The sequence below is a fragment of the Sceloporus undulatus genome, chromosome 6 (assembly GCF_019175285.1).
Source record: "Sceloporus undulatus isolate JIND9_A2432 ecotype Alabama chromosome 6, SceUnd_v1.1, whole genome shotgun sequence".
Classification (NCBI taxonomy): domain Eukaryota; kingdom Metazoa; phylum Chordata; class Lepidosauria; order Squamata; family Phrynosomatidae; genus Sceloporus; species Sceloporus undulatus.
The window spans coordinates 108,348,564-108,368,319 of NC_056527.1; the positions used below are offsets into that span (position 1 = coordinate 108,348,564).

The window sequence follows — 19,756 nt, forward strand, 5'->3', positions numbered from 1 at the left end:
CCCGCTGGGTGACCTTGGGCAAGTCACAGTTTCTCAGCCTCAGGGGAAGGCCATGTCAAACCTTCTCTGGACAAATCTTTCCAAGAAAACCCCATGATAGGTTTGCCTTAGGGTTTCCATAAGTTGGAAACGACTTGAAGGCACACAACATCAAACAACACCATGGTAAAGAAATAGGGTTAGCAAAAGTCTACCCCTCTCAGTAATAACAATATGGTCTCTTCTTTTTCTACTTCTGTCTAGGACACCAGAGAATATGAAGTTTCAATCTAGAAGAAGTTACGTGATCTGCATTCTTCCCCCAACCCAAGCGGGTTTGAGGATCAGCGACTGAGAACGATTCCTATTTAGGAGGGAATAGCAGAAGGTGGTTTTTGGAGGGGCTAGGGGGAAATGGAGGGGGAAGAGGGAGTTTCTTCTCTCTGCCCCACAGATTGAGCTTTCTCCCTTCCTCTCCATGTTGCTGCCTCACTGTCCACTCTCCCAGCTTTGGACACCATCTACTCCCCTCGCCCTTGTAAATACTCTCTTCAGTGTGCCAAACGCGTTTCTCTCACACACAAACACACACGCACACACTTTTCCGGCTTTATCTGTTGGTTTACTTATATTTATTTCTCAGTTTGTTGACTTACTTTTTTCTTTCCCTCTGTTGATTTATTAAATCCTTAGGGACTGATGCAGAAGGAGTGGTTGCACCTTACTCCTTTCTTCCTTGCCTTGTCCCTGAGTCCTTTTTTTTTATTTTAAAGGAAGTGGATACCAATTATCGGTGCTGCCATTTAAATAAAGTTCTCTGTATAGTATTATCACTAAAAAGCAGGACAAGTGCTTTGTACAAGACCTTCCTCTAACAAGCTGTATTTCATCCTAAAAGTAAATGGCAAACAAATATCTACAAGGATAAAAGAGAAATAGAACAAGTAAATGCTCTGGCAAAGAAGCCAAAATGTGGGTCCTCTAATGTTAAAACATGTTACACAGAAGAAAAGACCCAATGGTTTGAGCAGCATGAACTTCCACTAAATTTTTGGGGAACTGGAAATATATAAGATCCTCCAAAAGAAAACCAGTGCTTCATATTTGAGAGGAAAAATTGTAGGGTGGTAGAGCCTTGGGCTTCCTCCTGAACAACCCATTCATGGGCTGGGTAGGTGTGGTAGAATGAATTTTAAGTTGCCCTATAGGAAATAAAAGCCAGCATATGTAATTTTGAGTAGGTTTGAAGAAGCAGTAGTGCACTCTACCATCTGGAACAGGCACCAATCCGCCCTGTAATGGTCCATTGGGAGAATATGCCACAAACCTCTTGAGAGGTCCTGAAAATAAGCAAGGCACTCTGCTAGTAGCTTTATGGGGAAAGCTTATACCTGTACATAGTTACTTGGAATGAAGTCGCACTGCATTCAGTGGCGCTAATTCCCAGGTAAGTGGGCACAGGATTGGAGGCTTAATGATTAAGAGCTGCCTGCCAAGGGCTTTCTGATTACACTTCTGCTGTTCTTCTGACCTTCTAATCCCCTTCCCAACTCATTCCAAAGGAAGAGAAAGTTAAAACAAAAGTTCCTATGGCCTTCAAAAAGAGGCTTGTTAGAACTTATTTCTAAGTTGGTCCGAATGTTAAGCAACATAGGCTAACATGGCCAATTATTTTGTTTATACCAGTTTTATCAGTTTAGGGACGAAAGAATCATCAGTTTCAGTTTGAGGCGTGAAAATGTTTTGCCTCTACTTCTAAATAAAAATAAAATGTAATAATAGTATCTTAGAATAAGTACTTCTCTGAACAAATTCAGGAAACTGGCTGGGATTCCTTAAAAAATGATTTTGGGAATTATAAATATAGGGTGCAATAAATGGGGAAGCCTTCTGGAACAAGTCCTATTGATTCAGTCTTGTCCATCTTTTGTTCGTTTTAGTGATTGCTAGTGCAGGAGAACTTCCCAGTGGGTTGTACAATATGTCCTTCCTTTCTGGCTCCTAAATATTTAATGTCTGCTCCTAAAGAATTATCCCCCCCCCCACCAGTCCTGCCTTTCAAAGTGAAAATGTAGGATGATCATTCATCTTGAACATTTCATTTAAAGAATGAAAAAGGAGGTGGCTACCTTTTTGGTTCTGAGCAAGTTCTCTTAATAGTAAAATTTTGGAGCGTAATGATGAAGGGATTTCGGTATGTTTTTATGGATAAAATATAGGCAGATGATAATGTTTGTTGTCAAAAATAATACATCATTAAGAGACATTAATAATTTCACATGTTTTTAAAAACAACTGTGCCAATATTATTTTTATGTTAGTTTCCAGCCTTTAAAAAAACAATTGTTTCTTTATTTGTCTAGTGTGTTTTAAAAATGATAATAAAATAACTGGAGGCTTTGTAGCTTCTGCTTCTTCATAGAGTCCCTTGAATGATAAGGCAGAGAAAATTATTTACTTTTGGAAAATTATATTAATACTTTTGAAGGCTGATTTTCTTTTAACGTGGCGATCTTCACCCTATCCCTTGTTTCAGGAAAATTCCATGTGCACTTAGTATTAAGAATACTGCTTTGTGAGTTAAGTACAGAAGGGTATCTGTTCTTTCAGGATGCAGACACAAAAGTGTTTTTATTGACAGCTTCAGCTATCAGAACAGAAAGCTGCTCAGTGTTTTGTGGCTTCCTTTTTAAAAATGCTGGAGAGGCATTTTATGTGGCGTCTTAAGTAAAAAAAAAAGGAGGTTCTATGTGTAGTGCCAAAATGTATTAAAATACCTTTTAAGGAATCCATTGTTGGGGAGAGACCTCATCCCTGCTACATGGAATAAGCCCGATGGAATGGCTTATCACCCACCCCAAAAGAAAAGAATTCATAATGTCCCAAGGATGGATGGGGTTGTCCCCATTTAGAACTAAACCCAGTCATCTACCTCCAATATGGGGTTGGATAAGAAAAAAAGGCCTCCCCAGCTGTCCATTCCTGAGCTTTCTTGTTCTTAAACCGATTTGTCAGATCAAACCTTCCCTTGTTGCAGGCCATTCTCCACCATTCTGGAAAAGGGGGGGGGGGGATTAATTGCTCACCCACCCCTGTTTTTCCCATCTGTAAACAACCTGTTACCCCTGCTGGTTCCATTCATGTTGGGAGGGGGAAAATTTATGTGGCATCTCCCAAAGAAATGCAGTTTCTAGGGAATGCATCATTACCCCATCACAACCCTATTTTTCAGCCCATGGGTATTTCTCCCCCCCATTTGCTTTTATTTTGGAGCAATAAATAAAACGCACCATTTGTAAAAGCTGTGGCATCTGTACCTCTATAATGCTGCAAAAGGAAGAGAAGTTTGTGTGTGTGTATGCAGGCATGTGTGTTGGGAGTAGGATGTAGTTTGGCTATCTAACCCAGCAATGTCATTTTGTGTGTGTGTGTGTGTATGCATGTGTGTATGTCTCTGTGTTTAAGGAACTGGGAGAAGGGAGAGTGGTCATCTGCACAGACATGAATACTTGGAATTTGGAATAGTTGCTTTTTTGAACGACAAAACCCAGAGTGCTGTGGCTGTGATTATAAGGTGTTCACCAGCACAGTGTGGTATTCACTGCTGTGTGGAATGAGGTAAGTGTGTTCATACTACACAATTACAGCACTTCAGTACCACTTCAACTGTGATGGTTTCATCCTATGAAATCTTGGAATGCAAGATCTTGGAATGGTGGCGCAGTGGTTAAATGCTGGTACTGAAGCCATACGGTTATGAGTTCGATCCCAGGGGCTCCAAGGTCCACTCAGCCTTGCATCCTTCCATAGGTCACTGAAATAAGTACCCAGCTTGTTGGGGGCAATTGGCTTACAAATTGTAAACTGCTTAGGGAGTGCCTTAAGTGCACTGATAAGCAGTACAGAAATGTACTTGCTATTGCTATGAGGTAGTTAGAAAGCTCTCCCAGAGAGTGCTAGTTAATATACATCATGGAAGGATACAGTATCTCCTCAAACAAAAATATGATTTCTAAGGATGACACCATGGCAATTAATGTTATCAAACTAATGAAACTGCTGTGTGGATATACCCTATAGTTAGAATTCTACTTTGAATGGGTAGTCCAAAGATGCCACAATAGTATATTTTATTTGTTATTTCAAGGATTTATTTCCTGCCTTTCTCCCACAAAGGGATTCATTGATAGCATCCACTTTTACCAAACAAAAGACCCCCCAGCACAGTGTTTTTTCCCTTTGGTTTTGTCAAATTAGGCCCTTTTCATAAACAAAGTAAGTCTTGGGCCTCTCCTCTTCACAGCAGCAAAAAATTACATTAGCTAATGGGTTTCCAAGTAGCCAGAAACAAAGGCCGCCTCTACTACATTTAACACAAGTCTCAGATGCAGACATTAGTTTTAAGATCTGGAGATTAACATAATCACCTGTGAATGATTGTGCAAGAAAAAATGGTGTTAAAGGCACAACTACACATTCCATTATAAACATTGACAATCCAGATTGGGTGCACCCCTTCAGTTACTACAATCTGTTGAGTGCGAATTTGGTACTAATTTGAGGTCAATAAGTATTGCTCAGGGTTTTGTAAGAGAGCCAATGTGGTGTGGTTTGAGCATTGAACTACTATTCTGGAGATCAGAGTTCGATTTCCTGCTCGAGCATAAAAACCCACTGGGCAAGTCATACTCTCAGATGATGGCAATGGCAAACCACCTTTGAAGAAAGCTTGTCAAGCATAAGTCAAAAATGACTTGGAGGCACACAACAATAACAATTTGCAAACAGCCACCTTCATTGCATTTATTCATCTTGACGCTCATTTTCACCACATAATTATAGTGCTAAGATTCCACTTTAACTGCCATTGAAACTTCCTATGGAATCCTGGGATTTGCAGTTTAGGGATGAATATTTAGAATAGCTTTGAAGACCAGGGTTCAAATCCTGACTCAGCCAGGGAAACTCATTGGGTGACCTTAGCACACTCATAGGAGATTCCAGTGTAGATAAGCATACACAGTCACACTAATATTGGCTAGAGTAGAATCCCATTCTTTCCCAGCTCAAGCTTTGTTGCATTGTTTACTGCAGACATGTTTCTGCAGTACAGCACCAGAAGTCAGCATTTCTCCATCCATCCCTCCTTCACCACTCTCCCAATGCCAATGCTGATTTAAAAATCCTGCTAAATAAAGGATGAGGAGCAAAGTAGGGCCTGGGTAGCTACAACAATAGTTTGTAAAAAGGAGCTTCCCTGTTAATGGTTTCAGCTGCTGCAACCTTGCAAAATTAATGCAGTTTGACACTGCTTTTTAACTGTCACAGCTGCATCCTATGGAACACTGGGATTTTATGGTTTGTTGTGGCCCTCAAGATCTCTGATAGAAAAGAAAAAAAAATTAGTGTAGGCTCAATATCTCACAAAACTAAAAATCGCATAATTTCACAGTATTGAGCCATGACAGTTAAAGTAGTGTCAAACTGCATTATTTATGCTGTGTAGATGCAGTGTTTGTCAACTGAGGTTAGGCTTGCCATATCCTGGTTTCAGCCAGGACAATCCCGGTTTTGGGGCCTTGGGATTGTCCTGGTCCGTTTTTGGCAAGCGGTCCCGGGTCCCGGGTCCACAAGCTCCCACCCGCCTCCGCCGCAGGCCTGCAGCTCCTCCTCCTGCTCTTGGCTGGGCCACAGGAGGAGCTGAAAGCTCACCCGCTGCAGCCTCTCAACTGCCCACAAGGCCAGGGGCAGTGGCCCAGAGGAGCAGGAGCAGGTAGGCCAGTTGGGAGGGCTGTGCTGGGGGAAGGCCTAGGCCTCCACCATTGCTTCCATGGTTTCGGCGCAGTGGCAGGAGGCCTAGGCCTTTGGCTCTCTCTCCACTGGTGGGGAGGGAGGTTGGGGAAGGCTTAGGCCTCTGCCATCGCTTGCCGCAGTTTCAGCACCGTTGGTGGGGGGTTTGGGGCCTCCGTCACCGTTTGCCGCAATTTTGGAGCGGCAATGGAAAAAGGTTGGTGTGTGTGTGTTAGGTTTGTGTTTGTGGAGGGTTGACTTTGCCTTCCTCTGAGGCTGAGAGAGTGCGATTTGCTCAAGGGTTTTCTTTTGTTTTGTTGAGAGAGGGTTTGCCTTTGCCTTCCCTTGAGGCTGAGAGAGTGTGACTAGCCCAGTGGGTTTTTTAATGCCCAAGGAAGGGATCGAACCCTGCTCCTCCTCCACCGCTGCCTTCTGCTGCGCTGCGCTTCCTCAGATGCATTTCGTCTCAAAGGTAAGGCAAAATCTGTGTCTTTGAATTCTATTATTATTATTATTAACTGAAAGAAAGAAGTTGGCAGCATGAGCTTTCCTAAAGTCTGCTTCCTCAAATGCATTTGGTCTTAGAGGTGCAATAAGATCTCTGTAATATAAGCATTTATATTAATGGTTTTTTAAACAAAATATTAATGTTTTTGGCTTCTAGTTGATTGTGTCCTGCATTTTCCCAAAATGTCCTACATTTGTCCTATATTTTGGCCTAATTTTTGTCCTACATTTTCTCCCAGTTTGGTGGTAGCAAATTATGGCAACCCTAACTGAGGTATGCCTGTATTTACATATCAAATGTGGCCTTTAGTCAGACTCACATAGGTGTTTATCAGACGAGCTCTTAAAGAGGTACAGTACTATTCCAGTGTGACTCCTCTAGCTGCCTCCTGTTGCATTCTGGGATTGGCAGTTTTAAGGAGGGGTATTTAGAATTCTCAGGCAGAGAAGTTCAACTCCTTAAAACTGCCAATCCCAGCATGCAACAGGAGGCTGCTAGAGGAGTCACACTGGAATAGTAGCTCTTTAAGAGCATAGTGTGATAAACATCATAGTAATGCTGCATTATGCTGTGCATCCAGTTCAGTAAAGAAGGCGCCATCATTTCCAAAGCATGAGCTGCATTGAACATGTGGAGGAGCTTGAAACAGGAGGACTATGTCAGCAATGGCTGGATTTATAATTTAGGATGGAGAAATCCAGTGTTATTGTCTATCTTCTTGCAGTATTATGATGTCAACTATCAGCGAGGCAGAAATTTAAAGTTTCCTCCCCTACCTCATATAGGCCCATTACAGATGGGCCTTAAAGTGCGCACTCTGCGCGTGCTAGGGTTAGAAAGGGGCGTCCTTTCCAGACGCCCCCAACCCTAACATGCGCAGAGCGCGCACAAAATGGCAGCGGCCGTTCCACACGGCCGCTGCCATTACGATGTCACGACCGAGCCGCCTCTATATGGGGCGGCGCGGATGTGACGTTGTCACGCCGCGCCAGGGCGAATAGTGCGACCCTTCCCCGGCCGCTTCAGATGGCTGTGCCCAGCAACCCAGAGGAGAAAGGGGCCAAGTGGCCCCTTTCTCCTCCTCCCCGCCGCCGCGGGGTGTCCTTGGGGCTTGAAGCCCCAAGGACACCCCTTTCCAGGCTGCGAGGAAGCGGCATTTTGCCGCTTCCCTGCAGCCTGGAAAGCGGCGGATTGGGGCCTCAGCGGCTGCCGCTCTGGCCACTGAGGCCCCGATCTGCCGGAGAAAGGGGGGGTGCAGGCCACCGCTTTTCGGCGGTCTGTAACTTGCCATAAGATGTTTCACTTGCTACTGTGATGCTAAGACAGCTGTTAAAAGCCCTTCTGTCCTGTTGGTCAAAAGATTGACAAGCCTGTTTCAAAAGAGCAGGCAGCAGGTTAACTAATCTGGAAAAGGAAAAATTTGTGTTACTATGACAACTAAAATGTTTTCACTCCAGGAGATCAGAAAGGTATAATTGTGCTGACTGTCTAAATCCAAGTAAGGGAATGGTAGCGGGTCAGGCTCAGGCAGCCTGGAATGCCCACTATTTTTGCACTTTGAACTCAGTTTGCATCAATTGAAGTAAGTTGAGGGAAAAGGAGAAAAGTGGGATCAGGAAAAAAAAAACTGAGACATTTTAAAAGCAGCTTAAAAGTGGGACACCAGAGGATTAACCAGAACTATCCCTGCTAACCAACAGTTGGATGGTTAAATATTTTTTTAAACCCCCCAAAAGCAATCTTTGCTGTTCACCATTTTATATAAGGGATATCATTTTATTATGCCATTAATGGGACTTGAGCATCCATGGATTTTGGTATCCATGAGGGGTCTTGGAACCAAAGCCCAGTGGACACCTTTTCTGGAGATGTAATTTTTTAGACACTAAAATGTCAATATTCCATGTCTTTTTGATTCAGAGAACCTATTTAATTTCCCCCCATTAAATATAGCTACATTGGCATACGCTGTTTTCATATCCTCTAACTATCCCGGCTTGTCAGGGGCAGTCTCAAGAATTACTGAGTGACTTTGAGCAAGTCACACTCTCTCAGCTTCAGAGGATGGCAATGGCAAAACCTCCTCCAAATAAATTCTGCCAAGAAAACCCCATGATATGTTCGCCTTAGGGTCACTATAAGTCAGAAACTACTTGATGGACCCAGGTTTAGTGATTTTTGGTCAAGTGTGTGGATTCGCACAGAGTAGACAGCGTGGTGTAGTGGTTTGACTGTGACTCTGGATACTAGGGTTCGAATCACGGCTCTGCCATGTAAACTCACATTGGGCAAGTCATACTCTCTCCGCCTCAGAGGATAGCAATGGCAAACTTCCTCTGAACAAATTTTGCCAAGAAAACCCCATGATAGGATGCTTTGGGGATGCTGTAAGTTGGAAACAACCTGGAAGGTACAAGTCACACTCTCTCAGCCTCAGATGTTGGTAGCATGGGCTTTGTTGGGCTTTGGCAGGCTTGAGCCTAGTTCCTCAGATGCATGTGGTGGAGTGGAAAGCCTTGGGGCAGAACAAAGTTTAGTGGTCAACCCTGCCGATTTCTAGAGAGTAACAGACAAAGCGAAATTTTGAAATGATAGGTTAGCTAAGAGGCATGGCTCATCATTTGAGCCATTACGGTAGCAGTGATGTAGAAACCAGAGAAATCCAAGACTGTGGAAAATAAGGTAGAGGCGAGCTGAGTCACGCTTACCGTAGTAACCCAGATAGATGTGCACTGCGCACCCATGAGTCCACACCAAAGCTGGATGTGCAAATCTGATGACGGCTATTGCCTCTACACTGAGTCAGCCTTGACCACAAAGCCATATAAGCTACGATTAGCCTTTCTTTGCAAGGAATTTCTGCCTAATGACGGAAATGAGAGAAAGAACAAGCCTAAAAATACAGCCATTCCCTGGGTGGGTGGGGGTCAGCAATTTGCATACTGTCAGTTGCCATCTGGAGAGAAAGTGGTTTCCTTTAGTTGCAAAAGGTGCTTCGAAGAGGCGGGGCGAGACCCAAAAGAACCTACAAAAGAGCCCAGCTGGACCAGAGCAAAGTCCTTTGGACCGTTTCCTGCAGTGGATGGACAGATCGGATGCCTCCCAGGAGCAAGGTACACAAGCAAACCTAGCATCAGGTAGACTGCCTCTCTGCAGGGAGGTTCCATTGAGCTGCCTTGACTTTAAAAAAGCCGCTTTCTGTGAAGGAAAAAGAAATTAATGTGGTCAGGGCAAAGGAAACATTAGGGACATGAGATGACAATGTACAGTGTGGGAACTCTTTATTTGCATTTAATAAATAAATGCATTTAATAAAGGAAATGCACTAAATGCATTTAATGAAAGAAGTACATTAAATGTATTTAACAAAGGAAATGCATTAAACGAATTTAATAAAGGAAAGGCATTTACTAAAATAAATACATTTAAATAAATACATAAATTTAGTAAAATAAACAAAGGGAGTGCAATAAATGCATTCAATAATGGAAATGCACCAAATGCATCTAATAAAGGAAATGCACTAAATGCATTTATTAGAGGAAATGCATTAGATAAAAGAAATGCATTAAAAGAAAAGAAATGCACTAAACGCACAAAATTAAAGAAGTGTGTTAAATGCATTAAATAAAGGAAGTGTATGGAATGCATTGAATAAGGAAATGCACTAAATGGATTTAGTAAAGGAAATGCATTTTATAAATGAAGTGTATTAATGCATTTAACAAAGGAAATGTATTAAATGGATGTAATAAAGGAAATGCATTTAATAATGGAGTGGAATAAATGCATTTAATAAAAGTAATGCACTAAATGCATTTAGTAAAAGAAATGCATTAGATAAAAGAAATGCATCAAATGCATTGAAGAAATGCATGAAATGCTATTAATAAAGGAAGCGCATAAATGCATTTAATAAAGGAAATGCAATTAATGAAATGAATGCATTTAATAAAGGAAATACACTAAATGGATTCAGCAAAGGAAATGCACTAAATGCATTTAGTAAAGGAAATACACTTAACAGTGGAAGTTCCATTAGAGAAAAGAAATGCATCACACACATTAAAGAAATGAGAGAAAAGAAATGCACTAAGTGCACTGAATAAAGGAAATGCATTCAATGTGGTCCATAAAGGAAGTGCATGAAAAGCATTAAATAAAAGAAATGCATTAAATGCAGTTCATAAAGAAAGTGCATGAAAAGCATTAAATAAAGGAAGTGCATTGAAGGCATTACAGAAAGGAAATGCATTAAACAAAAGAAAGGCATTCAATGCATTTTTTTGCATTTAATAATAATTCTGTGGCTGCATCCTAAATCGTGACAGTTCTACATTCTGCTTCATCCTCCTCTTCCTCCTTTTTTGTGCTCCATTGACTACTATCTTCTCTGTTCCAGGGGCAAAGTGTGGGGGGATCTTGGTGCATTTGTGGCGTGACTGAGCCACGCGTGTCCCCTTCCCACCTCCCTCCCTCCCTCCAGGAGCCTGAGAGTGGGGTGAGTGAGGAGGACCTGAGGCTGTGACGCAGATCTGCTGGGGAGGGAAGAAGAGGGGAGAGACTGTCCCTAAAATAGCCATCAGAAGAGGAGCCTCTTCCTTTCCCATCTTCGGTGCCTGCCCCAGAGCAACGGGGGCCGCCCAAGCAATTTTGCTGCCCGAGGCTAAGCAGCCAAAGCATCCCTCCCATTGGAATACCTAAAGAGCTGCATCATTTGTTACATAGAAATCAATTAGGAAATAATAATAATAATAATAATAATAATAATAATCCTACAAGCACGTCCGACCCAACCCTGGAAGTATACATTATTCAAATATATATTCATATGTTCATATAAATCACTGGTAATTCATTAATATTCAAATTCATATATTAACTGGTAATTCATATATATTCAACTATACTATATATACTTGCAATATATATACTGGTGTATTGAGTATTGGACTATATAAAACACACGCACGCACACACACCAAGGTGGCCCTCATATATATTCAAATATACTATATATACTTGCAATGTATATATTGGTGTAGTGGTTTGACTGTTGGACTGCGTGTGTGTGTGTGTGATAAAACACACACATGCACACCAAGGTGCCTCATATACTATACTGTATGTACTTGTTTTATATATATATATATATATATATAGGTATTGTGGTTTGAGTCTTGGACTATATATACCAGGTGTGTGAATATATAATATATATATATAACACACCCAAGGTGGCCCTCATATACTATATTGGTGTAGTGGTTTGAGTCTTGGACATACTGTTGTATAATATACCATATATATATATATAATATATATATATATATAATAAAACAACACACACATGCCACCAAGGTGGTCCCATAACTATACTGTATGTACTTGTTATATATATAATTGGTATTGTGGTTTGGTCTTGGACTATATATACAGGTGTGTGAATATATATATATAATATATATTTAAGATAACACACACCAGGTGGCCCTCAATACTATATTGGTGTAGTGGTTTGAGTCTTGGACATACTGTGTATAAATACCATATATATATATATATATATATTAAAAACAGACACACACACACATACCAAGTGGCCCTCATATACTATATATATTTGAGATTTATATATTTGATGTAGTGGTTTGAGCGTTGGACTATGCCCAAGTATACATACAGTATATTTGAATGAATTTGGGGATCATTGCTGATGGAATTATGTGTGTGTGAATGAATCTGATAGCCCTGATGTCTCTAGGGCAGCGCCTGGGTTGAATCAGGTTCCCATTTGCAACCAGGGGAAGGAAGAGAATCTGTGCCGGAAGCGGAGGAGGGAGGGAGGGGGAAATCCATGGGTCTTTTTCCCCCCAGTCCCTCCTCCTCCTCCTGCTTTGCTCCTGCCCCCGCCTTCTCTTCCTCCTCTTGCCTTGTGTCAGCAGCGCTGACGACAGCATCCTCCTCCTCCTCCGCATCCCGTCGCCATGGCAACCCTTTGTTACCTCCAACGTTGGAGTGGTCCAGCCGGGGAGGGGGCTGCCAGGCCTGGTATATAGGCGATGCTGGGGGGAGCTGGGGAAGGAAACTCCCGATTCCCAGCCAGGAGACCGAGAGAGGTTGAGAGAAGCCCGGCCACCAGGAGAGAAGGAGACATATAGTCCTATTGCATTTGATATTATATTTTATATATACCAAGATAAGAAGGAGAGAGCTGCTTGGAAGCAGAGAAAGTGGAAGAAGACAAACAGATCTCGAATTGGGAAGGAGAGACATTCAAACCCCCTTCTCTCTCTCTCTCTTGGCCTGCTTCTCAAAAAAGGCGTTTTTAGGTGGGCCCAAGGGGGTTCCTTTGCAGGAAAGACTTTTTGAGACCCATCCTCAGAGCCTTCACTGAAAGACAACCCCGACTGGTAATTTCTTTAAAAATCATACTATCATGATCATTATGGGTGAATGTCTGGTGAGGGCAGTGGAGGGGTAAAGGTTTCAATGGGGCGGCTGTGGGGAGAATTAGGGTTGGCGTTTGAGGCAATGGTTTAGGGGATTTTTAAAGCTGATAAAACAAGTAGGTTTGGCCAAAGGGAGGGACTCTTGGAGACATGAAGATTGTTTAAAAATGGTATTTATTAAGGTTTTTAAATTTATTAAGGTTCAGTTTAATAATAAATTTATTTTTTAAAGTTATTAAGGTTTTTAAATGTAAAAGAAAAAAAAATAGAATCATATACATAACACATCCTAATAACCATTCCCAATCACACACAACATTAACATTACAGTACATTATTTTCATTCAAAACCTTAGACATCCATTACATCCACAAAAACAATCACACTTAAGATCAGTTTGGGTCCTGACATCCAACGCTGCATTGTTCCTTAACTTTCTCATCTGCAGTCTTTTGAGTGTTATCTCAGTTCCTTTTTTACTTTTTTATGCTGTCGCTTCTTGGCTATATGCTGTTCTTCTGTGCCTTTGTCTATTAATATACTATGCCTTAAGGTAATTTCTAGTCTTTAATTAGTAAGCAGATAGGCAATTTTTTAGTTACTTAATTAAGTCTGTTACTATTACATTTTTCCACTCCTGTTTCATATGTAGCAATACCTTGTCCCAGTCTTGGAAGCATGAGGATTGGAAGGGGCTGGTAAAAGGCTTGTTTTAAGTCTCAGGACATCTGATGTGTTAACAGAAAGTGTGTTTTTGTGGGGAGTGCTGCTTACTGCTGACAGATATTTTGGCATGCTGAGAAATGAGGCAGACAAGTGCAGGAACACCGCTTTGGTTCAGAGTCAGTGTGCGGCCAGAAATAACTGCCCCACCCTGATCAGAGTCATGACTACAGGCACATAACAAAATGTGAGCAGAGAAGAATGATGTTGATGTAGGTTTTCTACTAGAGGTGCAGCACAGAGAGGTTTGGTCTTGAGCGGAAGAGGTTTGAGGCAGAGAGAATTTGGAATTGCACATTTTTCCAGGGCAGGATAGAGACAGGGTGGTTGGTGACAATTGCTGCATTTGAGAGCAGTGGGATTAAAATGGAGTGGATGCGGACCATTGTATTCTCAAGTTACATTCTGGAGCCTGGGGCTGAATGGTGTGAACTTGACTGGGGGTTAGACCTTTGGCATGTCTAAGCTAACTGAAAGAGTTAGTGTATACTCGGCTATAAGTCGAGACCTCATGTAAAAGTCGAGGGCGGGTTTTGGGGGCAAAAGTATGGATTTTGATATGACTCATGGATAAGTCGAGGGTAAAACCTAGGGGCATGTAGCAAAGGATCTAAAGGATGAAGGAAAGGAAAACAGTGCCAAAGAACTTACAAAATTCCAGCAGGGATAATAGTTTGTGCTCACCCTAAAAGCTGAGGAGGTGAGAGAGCTGAGGGAAGGCCAGTACTTCCTAAATAGATTATATTTCTGCCTTTTACCTGGAGATGGTTCCTTTTTTTTTTTTAAATATGAGTTAAAGTACAGTACTTATATTGACCCATGGATAAGGTTTTTTTGGGTCAATTTGTGACTAAAATTTTTAGATTTAATACGTGAGTATGTATAGTAAATACAGGTACAAGAAATTATTCATATTTTGAAGTACAGGTCATTTATATATGTTCATTTCTGAGAACCCAGAAAGAGATATCAGAATGCACTTGTATTTTGAAGCTTAAAATGGGAGCATGATTCAGCACTTTGCCTATGTATGGTGAAAACATTTTGGAAGTGAGAAGATACTGAGAGGAATGGACCTCACAGAAGGCCGATGGAGGTGTAATTACGATTCTTATACAGTAAGGTCATCCAGACTGGAACATACAACCTGAATTAAGTGGGAACATCTTGGAAGTTAAAGGACATATTTACCAGATCATCTTTTCTTATTTAGAGTATAAATTCACAGCACTTTTTTACTTCCCAAGGTTAACATATGCTAGATCTACTAAATGTAAGAAGCATGGAGTGATAAAGGGAGAAACTTCCCCCCCAAAATCCAGCCATTTATCTGACTATGATGTAAAAGAGCAATTAAAAAAAAAAGCATTTTAAGGGGTACCAATCTGTATTAAATGGTATGTGCTCTCTTTGGACCTATGGGCCCAGCTTCCATTTAGCTAGGATGATTGCCTGTAGTTGTACAACACACCACAATAATGATTGTATTGCCACATGACTAAGGAAATGAGATTGAATTGTAACCCCTGTCAATTGTTGTGTGGGGATGTTTAAGGTAAATTGGGGTGATATCACTGCACAGTATGGCATATCTGAACTGACTTCCCTGCATTTTAAAGGTAATAAAACTAAGTAGCAGCCTGCTCTCAAATGCCCTAGGAAGGGCCAATGTTGTTTCTCCAAGATGTAATATATCCAGCTGAGCACCAGCACATCACACTGGCCTGGCACTTCGAGGCAGGAACATAATATACCGATCAATAATTATGATGATGGTGCATACCTTCTTGTGAAGGTATGATGGTAGGATTGCATAGCTAAATGAGAGAATCAGTGCTGCAGATGGGACAGTAAAACTGTAGGAAATTATGAATTCAAAGAGAGGATCTGGAGAAACTCCAGTATAAAAACTGTCTCTTTCCCTATGCATCAGTAATCACAAAGTATGCGTCACACAAATGTGCATCAGAACTTCCTCCTCCCCAACCCATTTTGAGCTCATGGCTGTGATGGTGAAGAAGGTGGGATGGTAAAGAGTGTTGGAAGCATGCAGTGGTAAGGCAGGGTAGGGAGTGTCCAGTTGCAAACACAGAGGCCACTGGCCCTTTAAGAGGCTGTCCACTCCCGCCTGTATTCCTCCATTTTCCCATCGTCTATTCTACATCATCCCCCTCCTGCGCAGCATTCCTGCAGCATCACACTTTCTAGTTCCTTCCCTCCCTGCATCTAACCCTCAGAAGCAGAGGTCTCCTTTGCCGGATGAGAGCAGCTGCTAGGTTTACAAGGAAATGACTGAGGTAGGGTATTGGGAGACATTTGACTTTGCATAGAGGTTGAACTTGCTGATTTATGTGTTGCTGTCTTATGCCTAAATTTTCTTACTTATCACTTTACTTTGCTCTGTCTGAGCATCCATCTGTCTTGTTCTCCTGTTTCATAATTATTTCCATTAATTGGATATGTTCTTTCTACTCTTGAAAGTATTGCCTGACTCCTACTTTACCCCGTCTCCCTAAATCCAGTATCCACAGTTAACTTAGTTTCCTGTTTGTTTAGTACAGGGATATCTTGAAGAGGGAACAGAATTTGGGCATGGAGGCTTTTGCTCTCTGGAGCATGCAAACTGTAAGAACTAACTGCTTAAATCAGAGACTTAGAAAATGGTATTGTGCCCCATTAACTCTGCTTAAAGTGCACCTCTTAAGACTTTTGCCTCTTTTCTTCTCCCCATAGCTGTTATGTATGCTGAACCATCCACCATGAATTTCCGGAACCATGGGTTCTTCCGCCGTTCTCCACCCCCTTCTGTGGCAAAACCATCACCTACTGCTGGGAATAGTTTGTCCGTTTTAGGAGGCATTGCTCAAATCTCCCCATGCCTCTATCTCTGCTCTGGCAATGCTGCTTCCAATAGGCATTTGGTCTACTCCAGGGCTGTAACGTGCGTAGTGAATGCCACCATGGAAATCCCCAATGCCAACTGGCCAGATATTGACTACATCAAGGTACCTGTTCCTGATCTTCCACATGCTCCACTCTCCTTGTACTTTGACTCTGTGGCTGACAGGATACATCAGACAGGGAAGAAGAATGGAAGAACCCTTGTCCATTGTGTAGCAGGTGTCAGTAGGTCTGCCTCTCTTTGTATAGCCTACTTAATGAAGTATCACCGGCTGAGTCTCTTGGATGCCCATGAGTGGGTGAAGAGCAGACGACCCGTTGTAAGGCCCAACGTAGGCTTTTGGAGACAGCTCATTGAATATGAACGCAAGCTGTTTGGCAAGAACACTGTCAAGATGGTGCCCTCACCAATTGGGTTGATCCCAGATGTATATGAAAAGGAAACCCGTGGCCTGGTCCCCTTGTGGAACTTAAGATAGACACTGGGCAACTTTGGGAAGATGGTTGGGTGGTGGGCTTCTTGGATTTAGGGTCAGAATATTCCACCCTGTTAGGACCACTAATAAGACCTTGTGACAGGGTGGACCTTGATGAGAAATTCTGTTATGATAGTCTTTTTGTAAGACCTTGCAATATAAGTAGATTATGGAAAAGATATGAGTCACTTGAGCTGTTCAATGTCTTTGATGTTTGGTTCTGCCATGTCAGATGTTGCTAAGAATTTATATCTCGCTTATATTCTGAGAAGATGGTTCAAAACAAAGTACAAGGAGTATTTCTAATGAAAACAGGAGCTCCAAGGTCTTACTAAATTGATGCTTTCTTTGCAAGGAGAAAGGAAAAAAAGCATCTGTAGTTAGGAATTAATGTAGTTAGGAATTTAAAGCTTTGGGGTTACAGAAGGAACAACAGCAACTAAAAGGTAATTGTGCTATGGTTAGAAGCAAAATTTTATAGTACAAGAGAAAGATAGTTTCCAGTTGAAAATTTCTAAGATTACCATGGTTGGAAGAGTAAGGTACTGTATATCCAGAGGTGGTACAAATTTTCAGATCAGTCACAAGAAAATCTATTCAGTATTTCAAAGTGGAGTGAGTAGCTGGGGACCTTAAAGCCCTGAAGTTTTCCCCATTACCTTATGAAGTGTGGGGAAATTGTGGGGAGAGAAAGAGCTCAATTGAGGATGAAAGTTTGCTTTGGAGGTACAACTGCTCCAGCATTTTAAGTCCCCACTTACCAAGAAATTTAGTAAATTAAGAGACCCCTTGTTATAAGTTTCTGCTGTGAAGTAATCCACCTTGAAAGGACTTAACCATCTGCACTCACCAGACCCTTTGTTTCCAAAAAGGAGCCATCTTGTACATGGTAATTTTTAGCACTCTCATTATTATTACCATTTTTGGTGACTATACAAGGAGTGGGTAACAATTTCACAATAGCATTTTCATTCCAGATCAAGGAATGTGTTTCATCCCCACTTTTGGCGGTTTCGGCCTATGTGTACCTTTCAGAGCAATTTCCTACTAGACCTCTCTGCATATAAAGCAGGCCTAGCTAGAAAGTTCTAGAAGCTTAAGAGATCACAGTTTAAAGTGGTTGGTAAACCAGTCTGGGTTTTGGGAAAGGATTGTTTATTGGCAGAAGAATGTTTTATGGTTTTTCTGAGAACTGTGACTTATGTGCACATTTGAAGATGGGATTGTCGATCTCCTCATTCTCACAGAAAACCTCTACTCAAAAAGTCGCTTTTAGTTTCTTGAAGAAAAGAAGAAACCTTGAAGAGAGGCTCTAGGGCCCTTGCCGCACAATATTATCTCTACAGACCAAGCACTTTCAGGAATGATTGAGGTATTTGAAGATAGAAAGCTGTTTCTTTTCATCATACCATGAATAAACAAGTGGAGCATTTCAGGGGTGGCACTCATGTGGCCTTCAAGATGATGGATTGCAGCTCCCAGCATTCCTTAGCATTAGTTGTGCTGGTTATGTGAGGACCACAGTCCAACAACATCTGGAAGGCCACATGATTTCCACTCTGAAAGATTAAATTCAATGTGTGTGTTGAGGGAGGGATGTCATCTGGTACAGACACTTATGTAGCAGTTTGGAGCTTTTATTCAGTTATTAGGCAATAACCCATCTCCTCCATCTACACTTTCAGCTTGTGACTTGTAATTTGGTGACAATGAAAAGTGTTTTGAAAATATAGAAGTACTATTTGTTGGGGTGCAGGGGGCACTTTTTTTGGAACATTTAGGGACCTTTTAGGTTTACTTATTAGGCAGATTATTATTTCAGTAGTTTCTTGTGTGAAATTTATCAGCTGCTAAAAGTTCACTTAATGAAGATAGAAACCAATAGCACCTGCAAAAATATATTGAAATTTTGAACAAAACTTTACACTTACACCTTAGGACAAGTGTGGAAATCACATAGCTCTCCAGATGTTGTTGGTTTGCAATTCCCACCAGTAATAGCCACCAATGGTGGTGAATGCTTGGACTCAGTCCAACAACATCCTAGAGGATGAACACAATTCCCAGCTCCTGCTTTAGACTGAAAAAATACTCAATTCAAAAGCAAGATTAGGATGTTCTTGAGTGAAAGGTTATTATATGGGCCTTCTTCCATCCAAAACAAAGCTTTCAGTCACACCTTTACTTTATGCATTCTCAGGACTAATTTTTGCATTGCCTATTTTCCAGCTGTTTAAGCAGTAGGATTACACTGAGGAAAGAGCTGAAGTGATGTCAAGAATCATAATGCCAGAAGTCTCATTCTTCAAAATTAGGCACAAAACTATCAAGGTTGAAAAGGGCCTCCAAATCTCCTCAAACTGCCAGCATCATAGTGGGTGTCTAACCAATAAGAGAAAGAGTGGGAGGGAGACCTTTTCAGACCGAATGTAACCCATGCTAACTCAAGGGTCACGCAAACATTTCTATGGGTTAGGCCCACAAGTAGAACTGCAGCTATCACTAAGGAACTTATTATAGGGCTCGGAGCATAAGCTGGTCTTCCTTTCAAATGGTATATATGTGTATATATAAATATTTAAAGCTGCTCCAGTTCTGTAAACTTTATACATACTAGAGGATTAAAAGGGGGGAAAGTCTCTATATTAATTAAAAGTTAGGATTTCATATGGCTTCAGTTCAATCACAAAATATATTAATAAAAATAAAAAAAACAATTTGGTTCCTGTTTTTTGGTTTGGCTTGCTTGCCTTTATGAAATAATGGCATATTTGAGAGCGTGGAAAGATGAAATATATGAGTCAGAGGTATTGCTATGGTACCGATTCAGATTCCCAATTAAAATGTTCTTCCAGTCTCCAAATTTCTAGCATTGCAGAGTGAGATACTGAAACTTATTCATGCCTTATATTTGCTGCATCATCCC

At 41.4% G+C, this 19,756-nt stretch overlaps 2 protein-coding genes across 8 annotated transcripts in view; both read left to right on the forward strand.

The window, feature by feature from the left end:
- SEZ6L2 (seizure related 6 homolog like 2) overlaps positions 1-2,573 on the forward strand; it is a 31,768-nt gene extending 29,195 nt beyond the window's left edge. For both annotated transcript variants that reach the window (XM_042471631.1, XM_042471630.1), the window contains exon 18: positions 244-2,573. In XM_042471631.1, coding sequence (XP_042327565.1) covers positions 244-273 — 30 coding nt within the window. In that variant the 3' untranslated portion in view covers positions 274-2,573. The remainder of the gene's footprint in view (positions 1-243) is intronic.
- A 1,008-nt stretch (positions 2,574-3,581) lies between these two features.
- On the forward strand, positions 3,582-19,537 carry LOC121932756 (dual specificity protein phosphatase 14-like). 6 transcript variants are annotated; one of them, XM_042471712.1, is made up of 3 exons: positions 3,582-3,597; positions 9,259-9,390; positions 16,187-19,537. In XM_042471712.1, exons 2-3 carry the CDS (start codon positions 9,360-9,362, stop codon positions 16,831-16,833), a joined length of 678 nt encoding a protein of 225 aa, XP_042327646.1. In that variant the 5' UTR covers positions 3,582-3,597; positions 9,259-9,359; the 3' UTR covers positions 16,834-19,537. The 6 variants fall into 6 exon arrangements, with proteins under 6 accessions (XP_042327646.1, XP_042327643.1, XP_042327644.1 ...); XM_042471709.1 differs by lacking the exon at positions 3,582-3,597 and adding an exon at positions 5,679-5,752; XM_042471710.1 differs by lacking the exon at positions 3,582-3,597 and adding an exon at positions 6,225-6,241.
- Positions 19,538-19,756: the final 219 nt, after the last annotated feature.